The sequence below is a fragment of the Girardinichthys multiradiatus genome, chromosome 6 (genome assembly GCF_021462225.1).
Source record: "Girardinichthys multiradiatus isolate DD_20200921_A chromosome 6, DD_fGirMul_XY1, whole genome shotgun sequence".
In the NCBI taxonomy this organism is placed as follows: domain Eukaryota; kingdom Metazoa; phylum Chordata; class Actinopteri; order Cyprinodontiformes; family Goodeidae; genus Girardinichthys; species Girardinichthys multiradiatus.
The window spans coordinates 36,373,318-36,390,973 of record NC_061799.1 but is presented as its reverse complement, the minus strand read 5'-3'; the positions used below and the strand labels follow the sequence as shown (position 1 = coordinate 36,390,973).

General features: G+C 39.9%; 1 protein-coding gene across 1 annotated transcript in view; it reads left to right on the top strand.

Moving 5' to 3' along the window:
- The window catches only part of ak5 (adenylate kinase 5), a 113,789-nt gene that overhangs the window by 71,117 nt on the left and 25,016 nt on the right, over positions 1–17,656 (top strand). Inside the window, exon 9 of the mRNA XM_047369412.1 lies at positions 14,415–14,460. Within this exon, the coding sequence (XP_047225368.1) occupies positions 14,415–14,460 (46 nt within the window). The remainder of the gene's footprint in view (positions 1–14,414; positions 14,461–17,656) is intronic.

The following is a 17,656-nucleotide window of genomic DNA, read 5'->3' as shown; positions in this document are numbered from 1 at the left end:
TAGAAGACATTCAGACGGTTGGCCAGGCGAGGACTCTGTTCAGGATGGGTTGGGGGGCTCCTATAGGCAGTCAGGTTTCTCAGACCGGTCCATACAGCTGAAGTGTCACCAGTAGAAAGGCTGTTTTTCAGCTTCTCACTGTAGCTTCTCTTGGCTGCTTGATCTCCTTTGTTAGTTTGTCCCTGGCCTGCCTGAACCGCGCCCAATCTCCACTGCTGTGAGCTTCTTCCTTTTCCCTGCACAGATTCCTGAGGTGTGGAGTAAACCATGGCTTGTTGTTCCCAAAGGTGCAGAAGGTCTTGGTCTGCACACACATGTCCTCACAGAAACTGATGTGTGATGTCACCACATCAGTTAGTTGGTTTAGGTCTGTGGCTGAGGTTTCAAAAACAGTCCAGTCTGTGCATTCAAAGCAGGCCTGTAGCATCTGCTTTGATTCCTCAGTCCACTTCTTAACAATGTGAACCTTGGGTTTGGAAGCTCTTAGTTTCTGTCTGTATGTTGGGATGAGGTGGATAAGAGAATGATCTGAAAAACCCAGAGCAGCCCTGGTAACAGCATGATATGAGTCCTTTAAAGCTGTGTAACAATGGTCCAGTGTGTTTTTGTCTCTGGTGGGACACTTAATATGCTGTCTGTATTTGGGGAGTTCATTGGAGAGGTTTGCTCTGTTAAAATCTCCCAGTATTAAGATGAAAGAGTCCATGTATTTTTTCTCCACGTCTGTAATCAGCTCAGCAAGATGTTTTTCCGCGGCAGAAGTGCAGCCATGCGGTGGAAAATATGAGCCAATTATTATCAACGAGAAAAACTCTCTCGGTGAATAAAACGGTTTACAGATTATGGAAAATGACTCCAGATCCGGACTACATGTTTTCCCAGCACTTTTACGTCTCTGCACCAACCTTCATTTATATAAAAGCAGATTCCGCCTCCTTGCTTCTTCCCCGATAGCTCCATGCTGCGATCTGCTCTGAACAGCTGGAAATTGTCTGCAACTACAACACTGCCCCCATACTACTTGTTACAGAACAGATTTCATACATATATATATATATATATATATATGACTGGAGCTAATCACTGGCTGAGTCTTAGCAATTTAGGCTTCTCTTTGTTTGATACATTCAAAATGTAATTTTCTGGGTTTTTTCCACATTTTCTGGTTTTGGTTTCCATTTTAAAGCATTTTGGGATCATTTTAGCTGAGCAGCCCAGCATGTTCTGCAATTCTTTATGTGGTTCCCCTCTCTAAACAACTTTTAGAGATTGCAGTTCTTCTGAAGAATGTTTGGACTTACTCAGATTTATAGAGACATTTGCTGCCTTTGCCCTTAGATAAGGGGTTTACTGCAGTTTTTCTCAGACTGAATAACCTCCCTAATTGATCTCCAACCTGTTCTTATTTATTTCAATAAATCATTACATTATTCAGAATTAGTACCATGCATATCATGACTGTTGTGACTTTTGTTTGTGTTTTTTCTGTTACTGTACTACACTTACTGGTGGCTTATTTTTCACGTAGAAATATAATTTCTAGCAAAACCAGCAACTGAGCTAGTTATCGATGGTAGCCTGCTCTTATGAAGGTCTTTTATTGTCATCCAAACGTGCAAAAATAAAGTTTGGACTCAAGGTTCAGAGTACCGTAATAATAATAACGGAAAAACTAAAAATATTAACAAATAGACACAGTAAAATATTGAATAAAATACATATTTTGAACACAGGTGTTACTCGGAGGGTGACTGCTAGATGGAAAACTGGTGGGTGATTTCTGATGTGTAGCAGCTGTGAGGGAGCAGGATACTTAAAGGCAGACTGTTAGAGCTTGCGAGATAGAACCCCGGAATGCAGACGAGCAGGCAGCATGATGGTAAGAGAAAAACAATTTAATAAAAAACAAAAACTCACTCTCAGAAGAGGCAGGAACAAAACAATAAACTGACAGGCAGGACAGGCTTGGCATGATCCACAAAACAAGACATGATTTGGCAACAAGACATGATTTGAGAAATGTTTCTGCAGATGTGTAAACAGAACAGGTGTGTATAAATGGAGTATGAACCAGGTGAAGCAAGAGAGATTAACTAGGTGCAGGTGAACCGAATAAAGTTGATTAACAGAGAACACAACGTGACAGGAGCAAAACATGGCTTGAACAGAACGCAAATCCAAGGAAACAAACTAATAGAACTATAACAAGAAAAACATGAAACAAAAACATAAACAGGAAAATAATAAACAGAAGCATGATTCAAAACTTGAGCTGTGAAGAACATATAAAGAAAAAACCCGAAAACCAAAAACCAAACAACCCCAAATCATAACACAGACAGGAGAACTAACTACAAGTAACGTCACAGAGTGCCAGGGAGAAAGTACTAAAACTAACAGGATATGAATCAACAAAATGTAGAAATCAAAACACAAAACTCAATCAGTTGCAACAAAAAGTTAACATAATTACAGGGAATTCAGAAAATGTTCCTATCATTCAGTCTTTTGCAGTTTGTGTTATTTGATGCAATGTCATCCATTCTTTTAATTTGATAATTCAGTTTTCGTTTTTCTTTATGAAAAACTATTGTCTGACAATTTCCCAAATTCTTTAAATAAACTTCAATTCCTTCTGCTTAAGTTTGCTTTTAGATCATTCTCAGTTTTATAAGCTTAGAATAAAACTTGTTTTGAATATGCTTTTATTTGCCTTGATTTCACTGAAGCAACTCCTGAGGTTCTCAGCAGCAGAGATAAAACTGATGCGAACTGAAGGAAGGGATGAATGTCGCCGTAAATAGAAAGGTGGGGGAAAACCAGCTCTGGGTGGAGGTGACCGCTGTTCACCTTTCAACACACCAGTGACCACAATCCATCTGGCAAAACACAGACTTAAAGCTCAGCGAACATCTGTGGAGAAACCTGTAGACAAGAGTTCACCGACAGTTCAGATCCAGTCAAATGACGCTCGACTGCAACTGTCAGGATGAATGCAACCCAGATAACCCAAATACAAACAACTACCGCTGATTTTACCATATCCAGTGTAAGAGTAAGGTCTGAAGAATGACTGTTCAGACCTGAGAATTAATCATTTAAGGAAAATATGAGTATGTTGCCCTTGAGAAGCATTGAATCTACAGTCAGTGCTCATTACAGTAACAGCTGCAGAAAGCCCCTCATAGTGTCATTATTTTATCACCTGTTAGAAAAGGGGGGACTATGACCTGGAGCTTAATGAGAGGTCTTTAAGAGCTCATTTTATGCAAACTGGAACTTTTGCCCTTTCTATGGGCTCTACTATGGCCAGCTCTATTCCACTCAGCCCATTTTGCGAGCGCTTCCTTTGCCCAGTATTGCTTTCTTCATCCCCACTTATTGGTAGGCCCCATCGGGGCTGAGCAGGGCCGAAATGTGACATGAACAGACTGCTGTTCACTGATTGGCTGTGACCGTGGTCAGTGCTGGGAAAAGCTAAAAAAAAACTCAAGAGCAACTACAAAAATATTAAGGACGACATAGCCGGAGCGGGTCAGACCAACTGCCATGTCGGTGGTTTGAAATCAGTGTTGGAGGACACGGTGTGATGGTGACTGTTTATTCCACTTTGCATGTTTGTACTTGAAACTAATTTCATGTTTCATGTTTGGGGCTACTAACCCCTAAAACAGTAAGGGTTAATTGCTGCACTGTCAGCTGGAGGTGGAGCTTCACGCCATAACTCCCTCCGTCAGTGAGTCAACAGAAACATAACTTTCGTGCAAAGTAGTGCGAGATCGAGTGGAGTGGAGTGGAGTGGAGCCGAGCAGTGCTGCAACCATGAATGGAAAAGAGGTATCTGTCTGCTGTCAGTCATTAAATAGGCCCATATACAGGGGTTGGACAATGAAACTGAAACACCTGTCATTTTAGTGTGGGAAGTTTCAAGGCTAAATTGGACCAGCCTGGTAGCCAGTCTTCATTGATTGCACATTGCACCAGTAAGAGCAGAGTGTGAAGGTTCAATTAGCAGGGTAAGAGCACAGTTTTGCTCAAAATATTGAAATGCACAAAACGTTATGGGTGACATACCAGAGTTCAAAAGAGGACAAATTGTTGGTGCATGTCTTGCTGGCACATCTGTGACCAAGACAGCAAGTCTTTGTGATGTATCAAGATCCACGGTATCCAGGGTAATGTCAGCATACCACCAAGAAGGACGAACCACATCCAACAGGATTAACTGTGGACGCAAGAGGAAACTGTCTGAAAGTGATGTTCGGGTGCTAACCCGGATTGTATCCAAAAAACATAAAATCACGGCTGCCCAAATCACGGCAGAATTAAATGTGCACCTCAACTCTCCTGTTTCCACCAGAACTGTCCGTCGGGAGCTCCACAGGGTCAATATACACGGCCGGACTGCTATAGCCAAACCTTTGGTCACTCATGCCAATGCCAAACGTCGGTTTCAATGGTGCAAGGAGCACAAATCTTGGGCTGTGGACAATGTGAAACATGTATTGTTCTCTGATGAGTCCACCTTTACTGTTTTCCCCACATCTGGGAGAGTTACGTTGTGGAGAAGCCCCAAAGAAGCATACCACCCAGACTGTTGCATGCCCAGAGTGAAGCATGGGGGTGGATCAGGGATGGTTTGGGCTGCCATATCATGGCATTCCCTTGGCCCAATACTTGTGCTCGATGGGCGCGTCAATGCCAAGGACTACTGAACCATTCTTGAGGACCATGGGCATCCAATGGTTCAAACATTGTATCCTGAAGGCGGTGCCTTGTATCAGGATGACAATGCACCAATACACACAGCAAGACTGGTGAAAGATTGGTTTGATGAACATGAAAGTGAAGTTGAACATCTCCCATGGCCTGCACAGTCACCAGATCTAAATATTATTGAGCCACTTTGGGGTGTTTTGGAGGAGCGAGTCAGGAAACGTTTTCCTCCACCAGTATCACGTAGTGACCTGGCCACTATCCTGCAAGAAGAATGGCTTAAAATCCCTCTGACCACTGTGCAGGACTTGTATATGTCATTCCCAAGACGAATTGATGCTGTATTGGCTGCAAAAGGAGGCCCTACACCATACTAATAAATTATTGTGGTCTAAAACCAGGTGTTTCAGTTTCATTGTCCAACCCCTGTATCTGCATGGAGTGGGCATGCAGGGTGGAATAAACCTTGAATCTGCTCTACTTTCACAGGAAAACCAAGTAAACAGTCTGACATTTTGTCATCACGTTGATCACAGAGCCAGATGCTTGTTACCTGAGAGCCAGTGTCCTGAGTGTCCCCCTGGGGCTTTACAACCGGTTGACACTCTTTGTGGAGCCAGAATACGTTGACCTTTGAATGAGACTTATCAATGAATAAATTATGTCATCTACTCATTATTCAGACACATTCAAAGCCTGAGCCGAGGCTGCTCTATTCATATAGTAAGTCAGTAATCCGTGTAGAGGAAATACACAGAAAGACTCGAAGGCAAGCAGAGTGCAAACAAACGAAGCAGAATGACTTGCAGAGGACAGCGATGTCACTGCCGGCCACTTACAACCCAGAAGGGGGACGCGGTGCTTCCTGCGAAGTGGTAGGTCGACACTGCACCGCCCTGTCAACCTGTATTTATGGCCTGTGAAATGAGGAGGATGGATTTTGTAATTGTACTGATCAAAAAGGGTTGCAGAGAGAAGGAGATGGCAGGAGAGAGCAGATGTGTGGTGTTCAATCTCCTGGAAGTTTTCGTCCAATTATTCCCATCTGTCCACCTCCTCTAATTAATTCCTTATGAAAGAGCGGCTATACAGGTGACATGCTTTCCATTCCTGAACAGTAATTACAGCATCATGCAGAACTATTGATAACCCTTCAACAAACGTTCGCTGCAATTACAGCTGCAAGTCTTCTGGGGATTTCTACCAGCTTTGTAAAGAGCTAAGTAAAGAGATTAAGAAAAAAGAACCTCGTTCCACAGTGGAGGTGCAAAGGTCTGAGAAGAGCGATCCCCTACAGTTTTCCCATCTGCTCCTTGGGACTATAGGTAGATTGTGGTTTGAGGACCTGAGGGCTCAAGTTGAAGTATGTGGCTTTAATAATTCAGTAATATAGGAGCTTGACCATGCAAGTTAAAGTTAGGATTTTAAAATGCCTTCAGAAAGTAACAGGTAACCAGTGCAAAGACGTCAAAACAGGAGTGATGGGAGTCTTGCAGCAGAGTTTTGAACCATCTGAAGGCAATCAAGGGTTTTTGCATTGGCACATGTAAACAGGGTGTTGCAATAGTCTAGCTAAACCAGTTGTAAATTTTACCAGGAAACCACTCATTGAGATTAAATATCTCTTTTGCAAGGTGTCCTGGTCAAGACAGGCAGCAACACAAAAAACATAGTTTCAAACCATTTCGCATGCTACATCAAGACACCCTTACCTTAAAACCTGAAAGATAATACCTCAAGACTAAAAGTAGCATTAAAGTCTAAAAATAGATAATAAAAGTTAGAAAAAACACCTGCAATCCTATGTGGATGCCTCTAAGTTTTTAAGAAAAGATTTCAACGTGTCTAAGGTGCTGAGGATTTCAGGAGAATCAGAATCAGCTTTATTGCCAAGTTCGTACATACAAACAAGGAATTTGACTCCGGTACACTTGTGTCTCTGGTTTTGTTTTTGCATTACAGAATATACATATTTACAATGTACAATATACACATATATAAATAAAAAGGTGCATTTGCAACATCTGTATGCTGTTGTTTTGTACTCTATTGAATGTTCAACAGAGAAACAGCCTGGGGGAAGAAACTGTCTCTGTGGCGGCTGGTTTTAGTGAACAGTGCTCTGTAGCGGCGGCCTGAAGATAAAGCTCTGAACAGTTTATGTGCAGGGTGTGTGGGGTCGGCAGAGATTTTAGCATGTAGAATGTAATTATGGTAAAGAAAACACTGATCAAGGTCTGGCAGACTGGGTGGAGAGTATCTGAAGACATCAAGTTTTAACTCTTGTCACAGAATAATAAGGGGGTTTAGGTCTGGATGACTGCTCCATTCTAACACTTGACTCTGTCCTGGTCTTTGATCTTCCATTGTAGCTCTGGCTGTATGTTCAGTGTCATTATCCTGCTGAAAGGTGAACCTCCAGTCTCAAGTTTTTTGCAGCATCTAACAAGTTTTCTACTGGGATTGTCCTGTATTTAGCTCCATCCACCTTCCTATGAACTCTGACCAGCTTCCCTGTCACTGCTGAAGAAACTTAACCCCACAGCATGATGCTGCCACCACCATGGTTTGACATGGGGTTGGAAAATTTATGTGTGATCTCATCTGACCAGAACCCCGCGTCTACCGCGTGTTTGCTATGTCCTCTTGTTTACGGCCAACTGCAAACATGACTTCTTGTGGCTTTCTTTTGACTATGACCTTCTTCTTACCATTCTTCCATCAAGTCCAGATTTGTGGAGTGCACATCTAAGTTATTCTGTCTACAGATTCTGCCACCAGAGCAGTGGATCTTTGCAGCTCCTCCAGAGTTACAATGGGCCTTTTGGCTCGCTTCTTTTATTAATGCTCACCTTGTCCCTCCTGTTGGTTTATGTGGACAGCCATGTCTCGTAGGATTGCAGCTGTGCCATACCCTATTTTCTGATGACGGATTGAGCAGCGCTTTGTGTATGTTCAAAAAAACTAAAGACGTTTTTGTAAAACATTTTGAAAAATATGTTTTTTCTTTCACTTCACAATTATGAACTACTTTGTGGTGGTCTGTTACCTAAAATCCCTCCAAAAACACATTACAGTTTTTTGGCTGTAACCTGGCAAACATGTAAAAACGGTCAAGGTATCTGCATGCTTTTGCAATGCATTATCCATGCTTAAGATTCTGTTAAAGTGGTAAATAGCATTTCACAGTCAGCTAAATAAGCTTTTCTTTGCATGTTATTCTGCAGTAGCAGTGAATGATAAGTGAGATTCTTTCCGACCTAATTTTGCATTAAACAACCGTTATATAATATAGGTAAGAAACTAGTCTGCCAGCCTTGCCTGATTCAAAAGCTGTGACACAGTTTGTTGCTGGTGTCATATTTTTATTCATGTGTGCGGGGAACTGGCAGGGTTGCATTAGTTTAATTATGTGCTGAAGCCACTGTATTTGTGTTATATCTCATTAAAGAACAGATCCCAACAGTCTTTGCTTGGCTAATGAAGCAGCAGCTACAGTGAAGCACCATGGCCATTTCATTAACACCAAGGTTTCATTTACAAATGGACCCAGAACTGGAGAGTTGGCCCATTCACGACCAGAGCCTCTGTCAGCATCACATCCAGGCAGATCAGGTGCAGCTGAGCTTTTAGCCGCAGGCTATCTCCTGTCACAGCTCGGCCTCATGGGGCGAATAATGAGCAAAAGACTACATAGAGACATCCTGTCCCATTTCTGGAAAATCTACATTGTAGGCCGGATCATTAACAGCAATCCATCAAATGAGAAGGATTTGGAAATATCACTTTCAATTTAGTTCTTCGGTTTTAAGGCAAAGAAAGTAACAAAAAGGGAATTCATGCTATACCTTTTCTTTAGTGACATTAACCTCTTTCACCTTAAATAGACCATAGTTTTTAATTTCCACCTGAAAACTATTGTGGCAAAATAAAGAACATGTTTTGTGTGAAGAAAATAAGTTAGACCGTGAACACTCTAGCCTTAAGAGATAGATGTTAAATGCCAGGTTAATGACTCGCCCACTCTTCTTTGACAAATAGCTTCATCTCTGTAGCACTGGGTGGAAAACATAACTTTTTAAGAGACTCTCCACAGATTCTTAGTGGGATTAGGTCTGGACATTGACTAGGCCATTCTGACACAAAAATTCCCTTTGTTCCAAATCAGCCACTAGTGAATATCATTACGTCTCAGTCCCACCATCTTGACAGACATTTTAAACTAGTACAGGATTATTTTTTAGCTTGTCGTGTTATGTCATAAAAGCAAAACAGAGAAAAACATTTTTATACTGTGGAAAGGAGTTAATGGTTAAAGTATACTATGTGTTTGTTTTTTATTCAGAGGTGGTCATTTCCATGTTTAAATTTGGAAAAATGACAGGAACAGTCCATGGGAGTTGGGGGTGTGTGCGTGGCTCAACATCCAATATGGCTGCCTTGTGCATAAATCTTAGTTATAGCCGAAGAAAAATTTATTTGCTCTTACGATTTTGTATTTCAATACTTTTCAGTTACAAAAAACTATACAAACCCTATTAGTGAACATGGTATTGTTATCAAACTTGAAACTGGTAAAAATGAAGGTTTGCTTTGACTTCACATTGTTTTCTGCTTTCCTTTTATTTCTAGATTACAGTTAATTTGGTCATATTTATTAATTTCTGCTGTGTACCACTAAAGGCATTCCAAGTACCACCATTGATACTTGTACCTCAGTTTTGAGAAACACCCGCCTAAGCCAGTAGCTCTGGCTGCATTTTGTCCTGCTGGAAGGTGAACCTCCACCCCAGTCTCACAGATTTCCCTGTATTCTGCTCCATTTATCTTCTCATCAACTCTGACCCACCTTCCTGTGCCTTTAGAATAAAAGCAGCCCCACAGCATGATACTGACACCACCATGTTTCACCATAACAATGCATTTAAATAAAACAACTAAAGATTCATCCCGATTTTGACTGAGGAATTTGTCCTTTGACTCGATTTATATTGAAATGACCAACAGAAACTGTAATAAAAGACAACTAAACAGAATCTGACAAATGCCAACAAAATAAAATCAGCTTTAATTGAAGTTTAATATCTACTATGGACAGAAACCGAAGGGGTTATTTTTGGATGTAAGCCTCTCAGTTTGGGACTGTATCTTCTACATGCTGTATTTCCTCCCCAGAAATGAACTGATCAGTGCATGTTATTGAGGGTTTTAATGCATGCATATTTTATCTCCATCACGTGGGAGTGCTGTGTGCTGTGCATGTGTTTCTGCCTCTGAGTCATCACACCAGTTGGTGTACCCACATGACAAGCTGGCTTGTTACTGGCACCCAGCACTCCTCCACACTGACACCATTTATTTATCACCAACAGCGCTTGGCTTTGCTTATCCCCAACTCCGGCTACTCTTGGACTTCAAAGCAACAAGCATCCAAATGTTGAAATCACAACCTTTAAAGTCCAAGGACTATTTCTGTTTTTATTAAATCACAAACACTATATTGCCAGAAGTATTGGGTCTTTACAAACATGAGCTTTAATGACATCCAGTTCTTTATACCAAGGCTTTATTATTATAACAGCTTCAGCTGTTCTAGGAAGGCTGTCTACAATATTCAGGAGTGTTTTTAGGTAAAAGTTCCCAATTCCTCCAGAGGTCAATTTCTGAGGTCAGACAATGTGGTTGGATGGGAAGGCCTCACTCACAGTCTCCGCTCTAATTAATCCCAAAGGTGTTCCATCAAGTTGAAATCAGGACTCTATGCAGACCAGCCAGGTTCCTCCACACCAAAGTTGATCATTCATGTCCTTATGGACCTTGCTTTGGGGACTGAGGCTCACTGAAGGGGCCATTTTGAAACTGTTTGTCCCAAATGGCTTGTTGATGCAGCATTAGGAGTTCCTTTCATTGGAACTAATGGTCTAAGCCCAACCCCTGGGAAAGCAACCAAAAAACCATAATCCTTCCTCCAAAATGCTTTCCACTTGGCAAAGTAAAATCAGAAAAGTTCCGTTCTTCAGCCAACCACCAAACCCAGACTTGTCAATTGGATTACTTGATAGGGAAGTGTAATTTTTTACTCCAGAGAACACGTCTCCACTGCTGAAATGGTGTTGCAGCAGGGTTTATGCTGCTGCATCCGAGGCTTAGCATTGAATTTGGTAAAGACTTGGATGCAGCTGCTCAGCCATGCAAACCCATTCCATAGAGTTCTGTACGCACTGTTCTTCAACCAATCTGAAGGCCACATGAAGTTTAGAGGTCTGTAGCTATTGACTCTGGAGACAGTTGGCAACTTGTGCACTTGTGGGATTTTTTAGCTGAGTTGCTGTGCATCCTATCACTACAGTATATCCAGCTGGACTTCACTAAGCACCTGAGAATGACCCATTCTTTCACAACCCATTCTGTTTTGTTCATTTTTGTTGTTTAAATCAAGGGGAAAAATACCCAGAGTTGTATTTGTAGTTTTCTCTTTTCTTCATGATAAGACAAAACTAGAGCATTAGCAGATAGCGCTTCTTAATCTCTATAATTATGCTTTTTTTTAGGCTTATCTACAATATTAACCCAGTGGAAAGCAAACATAAGCAGAAAAAAAAACATTAAGTTGCAATTTTAATGCAAACAAGTTAACATTGGATTTCCTAAAGTAGCTTACTGCTTGTGAGTAGGATCTGCCCAGTTAACTCTGAACAGAAACATATTTGCACATATATGTTTTATAACTTCCAAAGCATCAAAGCCTTATTGGTTAGAGCAGGGACATTTAGTTAATTATTTCACCCTGACCTCATCTGCATGGAGTCGTTTACTAAAGAATTTTAACTTTTGCCCTAAAATGAAACAGCATCACCGTTAGAGGACTCAGTTAAAGCACTGTTGGAGCAGGTTTTAATTACCTCCTGTTTACAGATATGCGGATAAATCTTTTGGGAGTTGTGTTAAAAGGCAGACTAAATCAAATTAAAATTCATACATTGCTTCGTGAAATATTTTATCAAAACATTAATTGTATTACCTTTTCCTGTAGAGCATCTATTATGTTTGTTGTGCTGCTCACTTTGACAAAAAGCACAAAACCTCAGACTGGTATGAGGAAATATTTAACAGTTATACTTTGTCTTCTGCACATAGCTGCCAGACAGTCAAACAGTCCATTCAATGTATGATGAATGCTATTCTTTAGATGTTGTGAGTCCTTTGCAGATTCAAATGCATTTCAGTGGGATGTGAAAGAAAAGGAGGAGGTGATGAAACTCATGGTGAATTGTTAGAAGTGAAGACAATAGCTGTTTGTTTCCAATTTTTGTAAATGTGCTGCACAGTCTGCACAATTTGAAATGCCAGCAGACTCAGCGCTACAAAAACTGATCTCACGTCTATCAGAGCTCACTGCTTGGTTGCATTTGAATGTTAATTTCTTTATTTTCTAATAGCTGAATAGAAATGACTCAGCACTTTACCATGAAGCGTTTTTGATGTGGTCCATATTAATTATTACCAGTCAAAACTTCAAATTGAATTCTAAGGTCTGTTAAGTTTTGTAAGCTGTTTTTCATAGACAGCGTCAGAGTATGAATTAAATGTCATTCTTGTTTTATCAAGGTTCTTCACGCGTTCTGAGATCAAAAAGATTATTTATCAATGAGCAACAAATAGGAATAGAATAATAATTATATACCGTGCAATTACAAGGGGTGTAATAGGACACACAAGTCACAGTTCGATAGATTTTCTTTACCTTTTTTAAAATAACTTTAACTATTTGATTCAGTACAACAGATAATACGATTCTTTTTACTTCTTTTAAAACAAAACACCACTCAGAAACATGTGTAGAAAAATCTAGGTAACAGGCTCTTGCGGACTAGCACATCTACTTACAAAAGCTAAACAATTAAAATAGTGCCCTACAGACACACACCTTTGTTATGTAATTTGAACTTAATATGTTATCTAATGTCACAAAATAATACAAATTTGTTAAACTGATACCCAATTAGTATGACGCCTTCTTAAAGCTCTAGGTGGCACTTCTGAAACACCCAGGGGTTTTTATTAAGTGTATTGTGGTGTCTGGTTGAATGGCGCCTAATAAAGAATGTAGAAGAAAAACATGAACAACCTTCCACAGAAAACTTTTATATGATAATTTGGCTTCCCATATTTCTACTGCTCTTACTTGACATGCCAAATTTGGAGCTTATTTATATATCAGAAGCTAAAAGGACAATATTTTATATACTACCTAAAGTCAAATACCTAATTTTAAAAGAGAATGGAGAATGGACCCAAAAGTAGGACCATGTTTGTGTTCAATCAACTTTGCCAGCACCAGAAAGCTTCCACATTGGAACAGAGCAGAGCGCCCTAATGAAGGTCTGACTGTTTGCCATTTCAACTCTCACAGATCCGTCCTACCATACCTTACCATACTACACTAGCTTTATTTATAGAGCACTTTAAGCTACAGGACCAACGTGCTGTACACAGAATAAATGAAACAGCTGGCGCATAATACAATAAATAAACCAATAATCAAGTCAATGGGACCTATGAATAAATAAAACAGCCCTGTGTTAAACTGATTAAAACAATCATACAAGTAATCAGTCCTGGGTCTCTGTGGACATGTGGTGCTGGTAAATGTCTTTCAGCTTGGATGGCAGTTGAATCCCAACTCTTCCATCGGCCTAAGATCCCTCCTAGGACATTCCTGTATGTCTTTGAAAATCTTGATTGTCTCAACTTTGGATCACAGTGATTCACCGAATGACAATACTAAGAGGAACGCAACTTAAAACTTAAGCCAAGCATTTCTACATGGTTAATTGAGAAAATTGAAACCTTACCACAACTTTGCACAAACTTTGTACAAAACCAAACATACTGTAAAGGCCTCAGTGTTGTTCTGTTCTGAAGGAAATGTTTTCTTAACGGTTTTGAAGTTAAACTTTTTCGCCACTGTCTGTGGTGTTACTGAGGTACTTTAATGATGAGCCAGTTGCTTTGACAGCATATATGGTGAGTGTTTAGTGGGCGCTGCAAGTGGTTTGTTGGTATGGGAACCAACAGCAAGGATTTTGTTTTTCATTTTACTTTTTCTGTTTTTTATTATATGGACTAATTCTTCTATACAAAAAGTGAATAACTAGGTCGGGTGAAGTTAATGGGACGCATAAAGAAGGTGAGAGCCTGTTGTCAGGATTTCTACTCATGTTATTTGGGTATGGCTACAGCCGCTATTAGCTCGTAAGTTCAACAGTTAAAACGCAAACAGAACAATACAATACGACGCATCTGACCAGCAGTCCGGAGAGAACGTTTTTTAACCAGTGGTCTGTAGACTCCAGCTCAGTAGAAGAGCTCACTTTCCGGGGGGGGGAGTTGGTCAACCAATCGGAGGCTGACTTAAAGAAAACATGAGGACTTGTAGAGGAAATGTAGAGTCAAGTATGAGGGGAGATTAACCTGTCTATCTATAAAAGGGGTTCTAAACTGCACAAATATGAATACAAAATTTATAAAAACAGAAGAAAGCGATAATAAAGATGAATAAAACAATTCACATAAAAAAAATCCATATTTAAACATATAGTTAATTGTAAGGTATTACAAAGCTGTCTGGATTTCTAAGACAAAAGAATCGGACTAAAAGACAACAGTTAACACCTTAACTTCCCTTTTTTCGCCAGGCTGATGAAGAGGAGGAGATTGGGTATGCTGAAGGAGCCACAGAAAGTAAGTTTATAAGATATTTTAATAAAAAATGTTTTTTTTACTTTTGTACTTGTCCTCTGTGATAAAGAAAAAACAAACTTAGACACCATACTTTCAGTTCTCTGTCATTTCCCAGCTGCTGATTTTATTGGAAACCACCCTTTGTCTGGAAATGCCACAAGTGTTTAACATTATTGAACAGATCCATAAATGAACTTCCCTCTATGGCCTATGCGAGTGTGGGTTTGTTGCTCTACATCTACAGTACATATCTGGGGGGAGTTGTTAGTTGATTTACTGTTGAATGCCAGGCAGACCTGAAGTACTCTCCTCACCAGACAGGAGAACAAACTGTGCATTCATGCTGCTGTTGGTTAAAGATTTGCATGAATCTCATGCAGAGAGGCTGTAATCTTGATCAGTTTTACTTTTCTCCTTCTCTGTTAAATCAGCTAGCAACATGGTTAAAACTGGTCTGGCCTTATTCATGGTAATTCTTCATATTAGCATGTATGAAAAAATTTTAAATAAACCAAATGATTGAGAAGAAGCAACACTTTAAATCATGGTTTTTACAAAGGCTACAAAAAAAAAAAAAATTTGTCTTGTTGGGATTATGATTATTGATTAATTAATATTGATCAATAATTATAATTAAAAATCATAATTAAATTTTTTTTTTATTTCTTTACCAAAAATCCTCATTTATGAATCGAAACCAGAGATGTCTTCTGGTGTTGTAATTGTGGCTCAACGCCTTTGATAATTACAACCATTAAATACTCAGTAATAATTGATAACTATTACCAGAGATGTCACTGTTTAATCAACCGTTTCTGCCGAAACGTGGGGAACTTTAACCTTATTTTGACTGATAAAGCACTCTTGTGCAAAATAAACACAAACGACTTCTCTTTATCTATGTGAATATTTATGAAATCAACAGCCTGATCCACCTCGCTATTCCGATTCAATAATCTTGACCTAATCAAACATGCAAAGTTCTACACAGAAGGAAAAAAAATATCTCACTAAACAAAATAAAACAAAACAGCAGTGGGTGTGTATGGAATCAAACCAGCAGTTATGACAAAGGTGATAATATGACAAAGGAATATGGTGTTGAACGGAGTTTTGGGAAGCGGCCCGCCAGAAAGTGTAGCTTAATTACAGTGGGCCATGAAACATTCCCCGCCGCTGGGGATGTTCGAGAACACAAAGGGTTATAAAACCTTTGGCGGCAACTCATAAAACATGAAGTTGAAGACAAAGAAAATGGTTGATTTTCACCATAAGGTTATTATAGCAGTCCAGTTTCACAGCGCACCTGCTCTCAGGTGTTCACACGGTAAAAGCACAATCTTGCGAGACTCGGCGGCCTCAGAAATCAACAGTAATCAAGTTTCAATAAGATGGCATGCACATACAATTCAGAACACATTAGACTATAAGTGGCAATTCTACATCGCACTAAAACCCTACTCTACCCTGCCCAAGCTATTCCTAATAAAAAAATGAAAATAAAAGGGTGGATTTTACTTGTTGAAGTCTTCCTTCTGGGGCAGCAAGTGAGAGAGAAACGGGGGATGAAGAGTTTCTGCGCGTCCGCAGTTAAACTCCAAGAAAGTGGTCAATCTCCGTCCTTTGGCCTCCTTGGCGAAAGGGAAAAATATGATCTGACCGTCAGCAGTCGACTGGAACAAAACAAGGTGGCGATCCGTCTCCTTGAAACCACTGTGAAGGTTTTTTTCTTCTGTTACATGTTAAACTCACGTCTTCGATCGGCAAAGTGAAATTTCTGGCCTTCTTATTCCAGAAACTTCTTTCATGAATTTTTTTTTTCCGTTGGCCAACAAGAAGAATAAATGAAATCCACGTGGGACCTCTTCTCCAAAATGAGATGCTTCTGATATTGGTCCAGTCTCCAACGTGAAAGCAAAGTGTGGGCAGTCTCATAGTCCGTTTACATGGTTCAGTGGGTCATCGGAACTGGGTCTTATCAGCCGCAGTGGCCGCTGGGATTTGTAGGACAGACTATCTTGCGGTACAAAATGGCCGATGACGTTGGAAAGGCATAGTGGCGTCCAGCAACGTGCAAATGGTCCAATATTCAGCAAACAAGAGGTCCAACAGTCTTACAAAAATGAAAACAAATGTTTAAAAGTTAGAAAAACATAAATGCAAGAACTAGAACTGACCCAGTTCAGTTCAATATGGGTTTTTGCCTGATTTAAAGGGTTAAAGAAAGATCTTGAATGATGATGAGAGAAAAAAAAGCAATCCGAGGCAGCCAAGGATGCAGCCAAATCTGCCAAAAATTGAGGTTGTAAGGACAAGGACTATGGGCTCAGACATCAATGGATAACATAATGTACTCCAAGAAGAAAGCTGTTATAGCAAAGTCACCAGCTGATTTAATAAGATTAAGACTGATATAGAGATGTGTGCATTGCAAAGGAGGATGTCGGGACAAATGTTGTCCCAGAGGCAGTAACCTGGAAACCTATCAAACCAGGACCCAACCCACACTCAAAAATGCTCTGCAGTGAGCCCATTCTGCCTGTAATTTGGCACAGTGGTAAATACCTGACAAAAAAAATCTAATTATTTAGATAGAAGTCCTGCTCAGGTTCTGACTAGCTTTGTTGCTCTGATGTGCATGGGGCATCAGCTCTCCCATATCTCCAACTTGTGTGTCAATAGAACACCTTATATTAGTGAGGTGTCCAGTGTTTGGGTAAAACATAGCAATAATGAATGGAAGCAGCTGAGGGTCAAACCTTTAGCTAATGCCACACATAAGGTGGATGAGAGAAGTTGAAATACCAGTCTACAATAAGAAGGAAACTGCATTTAAAAGCTCCATTTGGGTCTGTAACTTGGAAAAAAAACAAGAAAGGTAAGTTTTTTTTCAGGCCTTTTCAATAAATTGGAATATGTTTTTTGATAAGGCTAATTCGTCAGATTAAAAGTACCCTTTGAAGATAATCTTTAAGCAGGTATTAAACATGCTTTCATTAAGCCGGCAATTTCTGTATTAAAAAGGTTTTTTATTGCTCTGATGCAACATTCTAACCTTAAATGTTGTGTTTTCATTCGCTGTAAGCGGAAAATCATCATAATTAATAAAGGCTTGAAAACATACACTACTGATTTAAAGTTTTAGAACCCCTTTCTCATGTAACGGTTTTCTTTATGTTTATGACTATTTTCATTG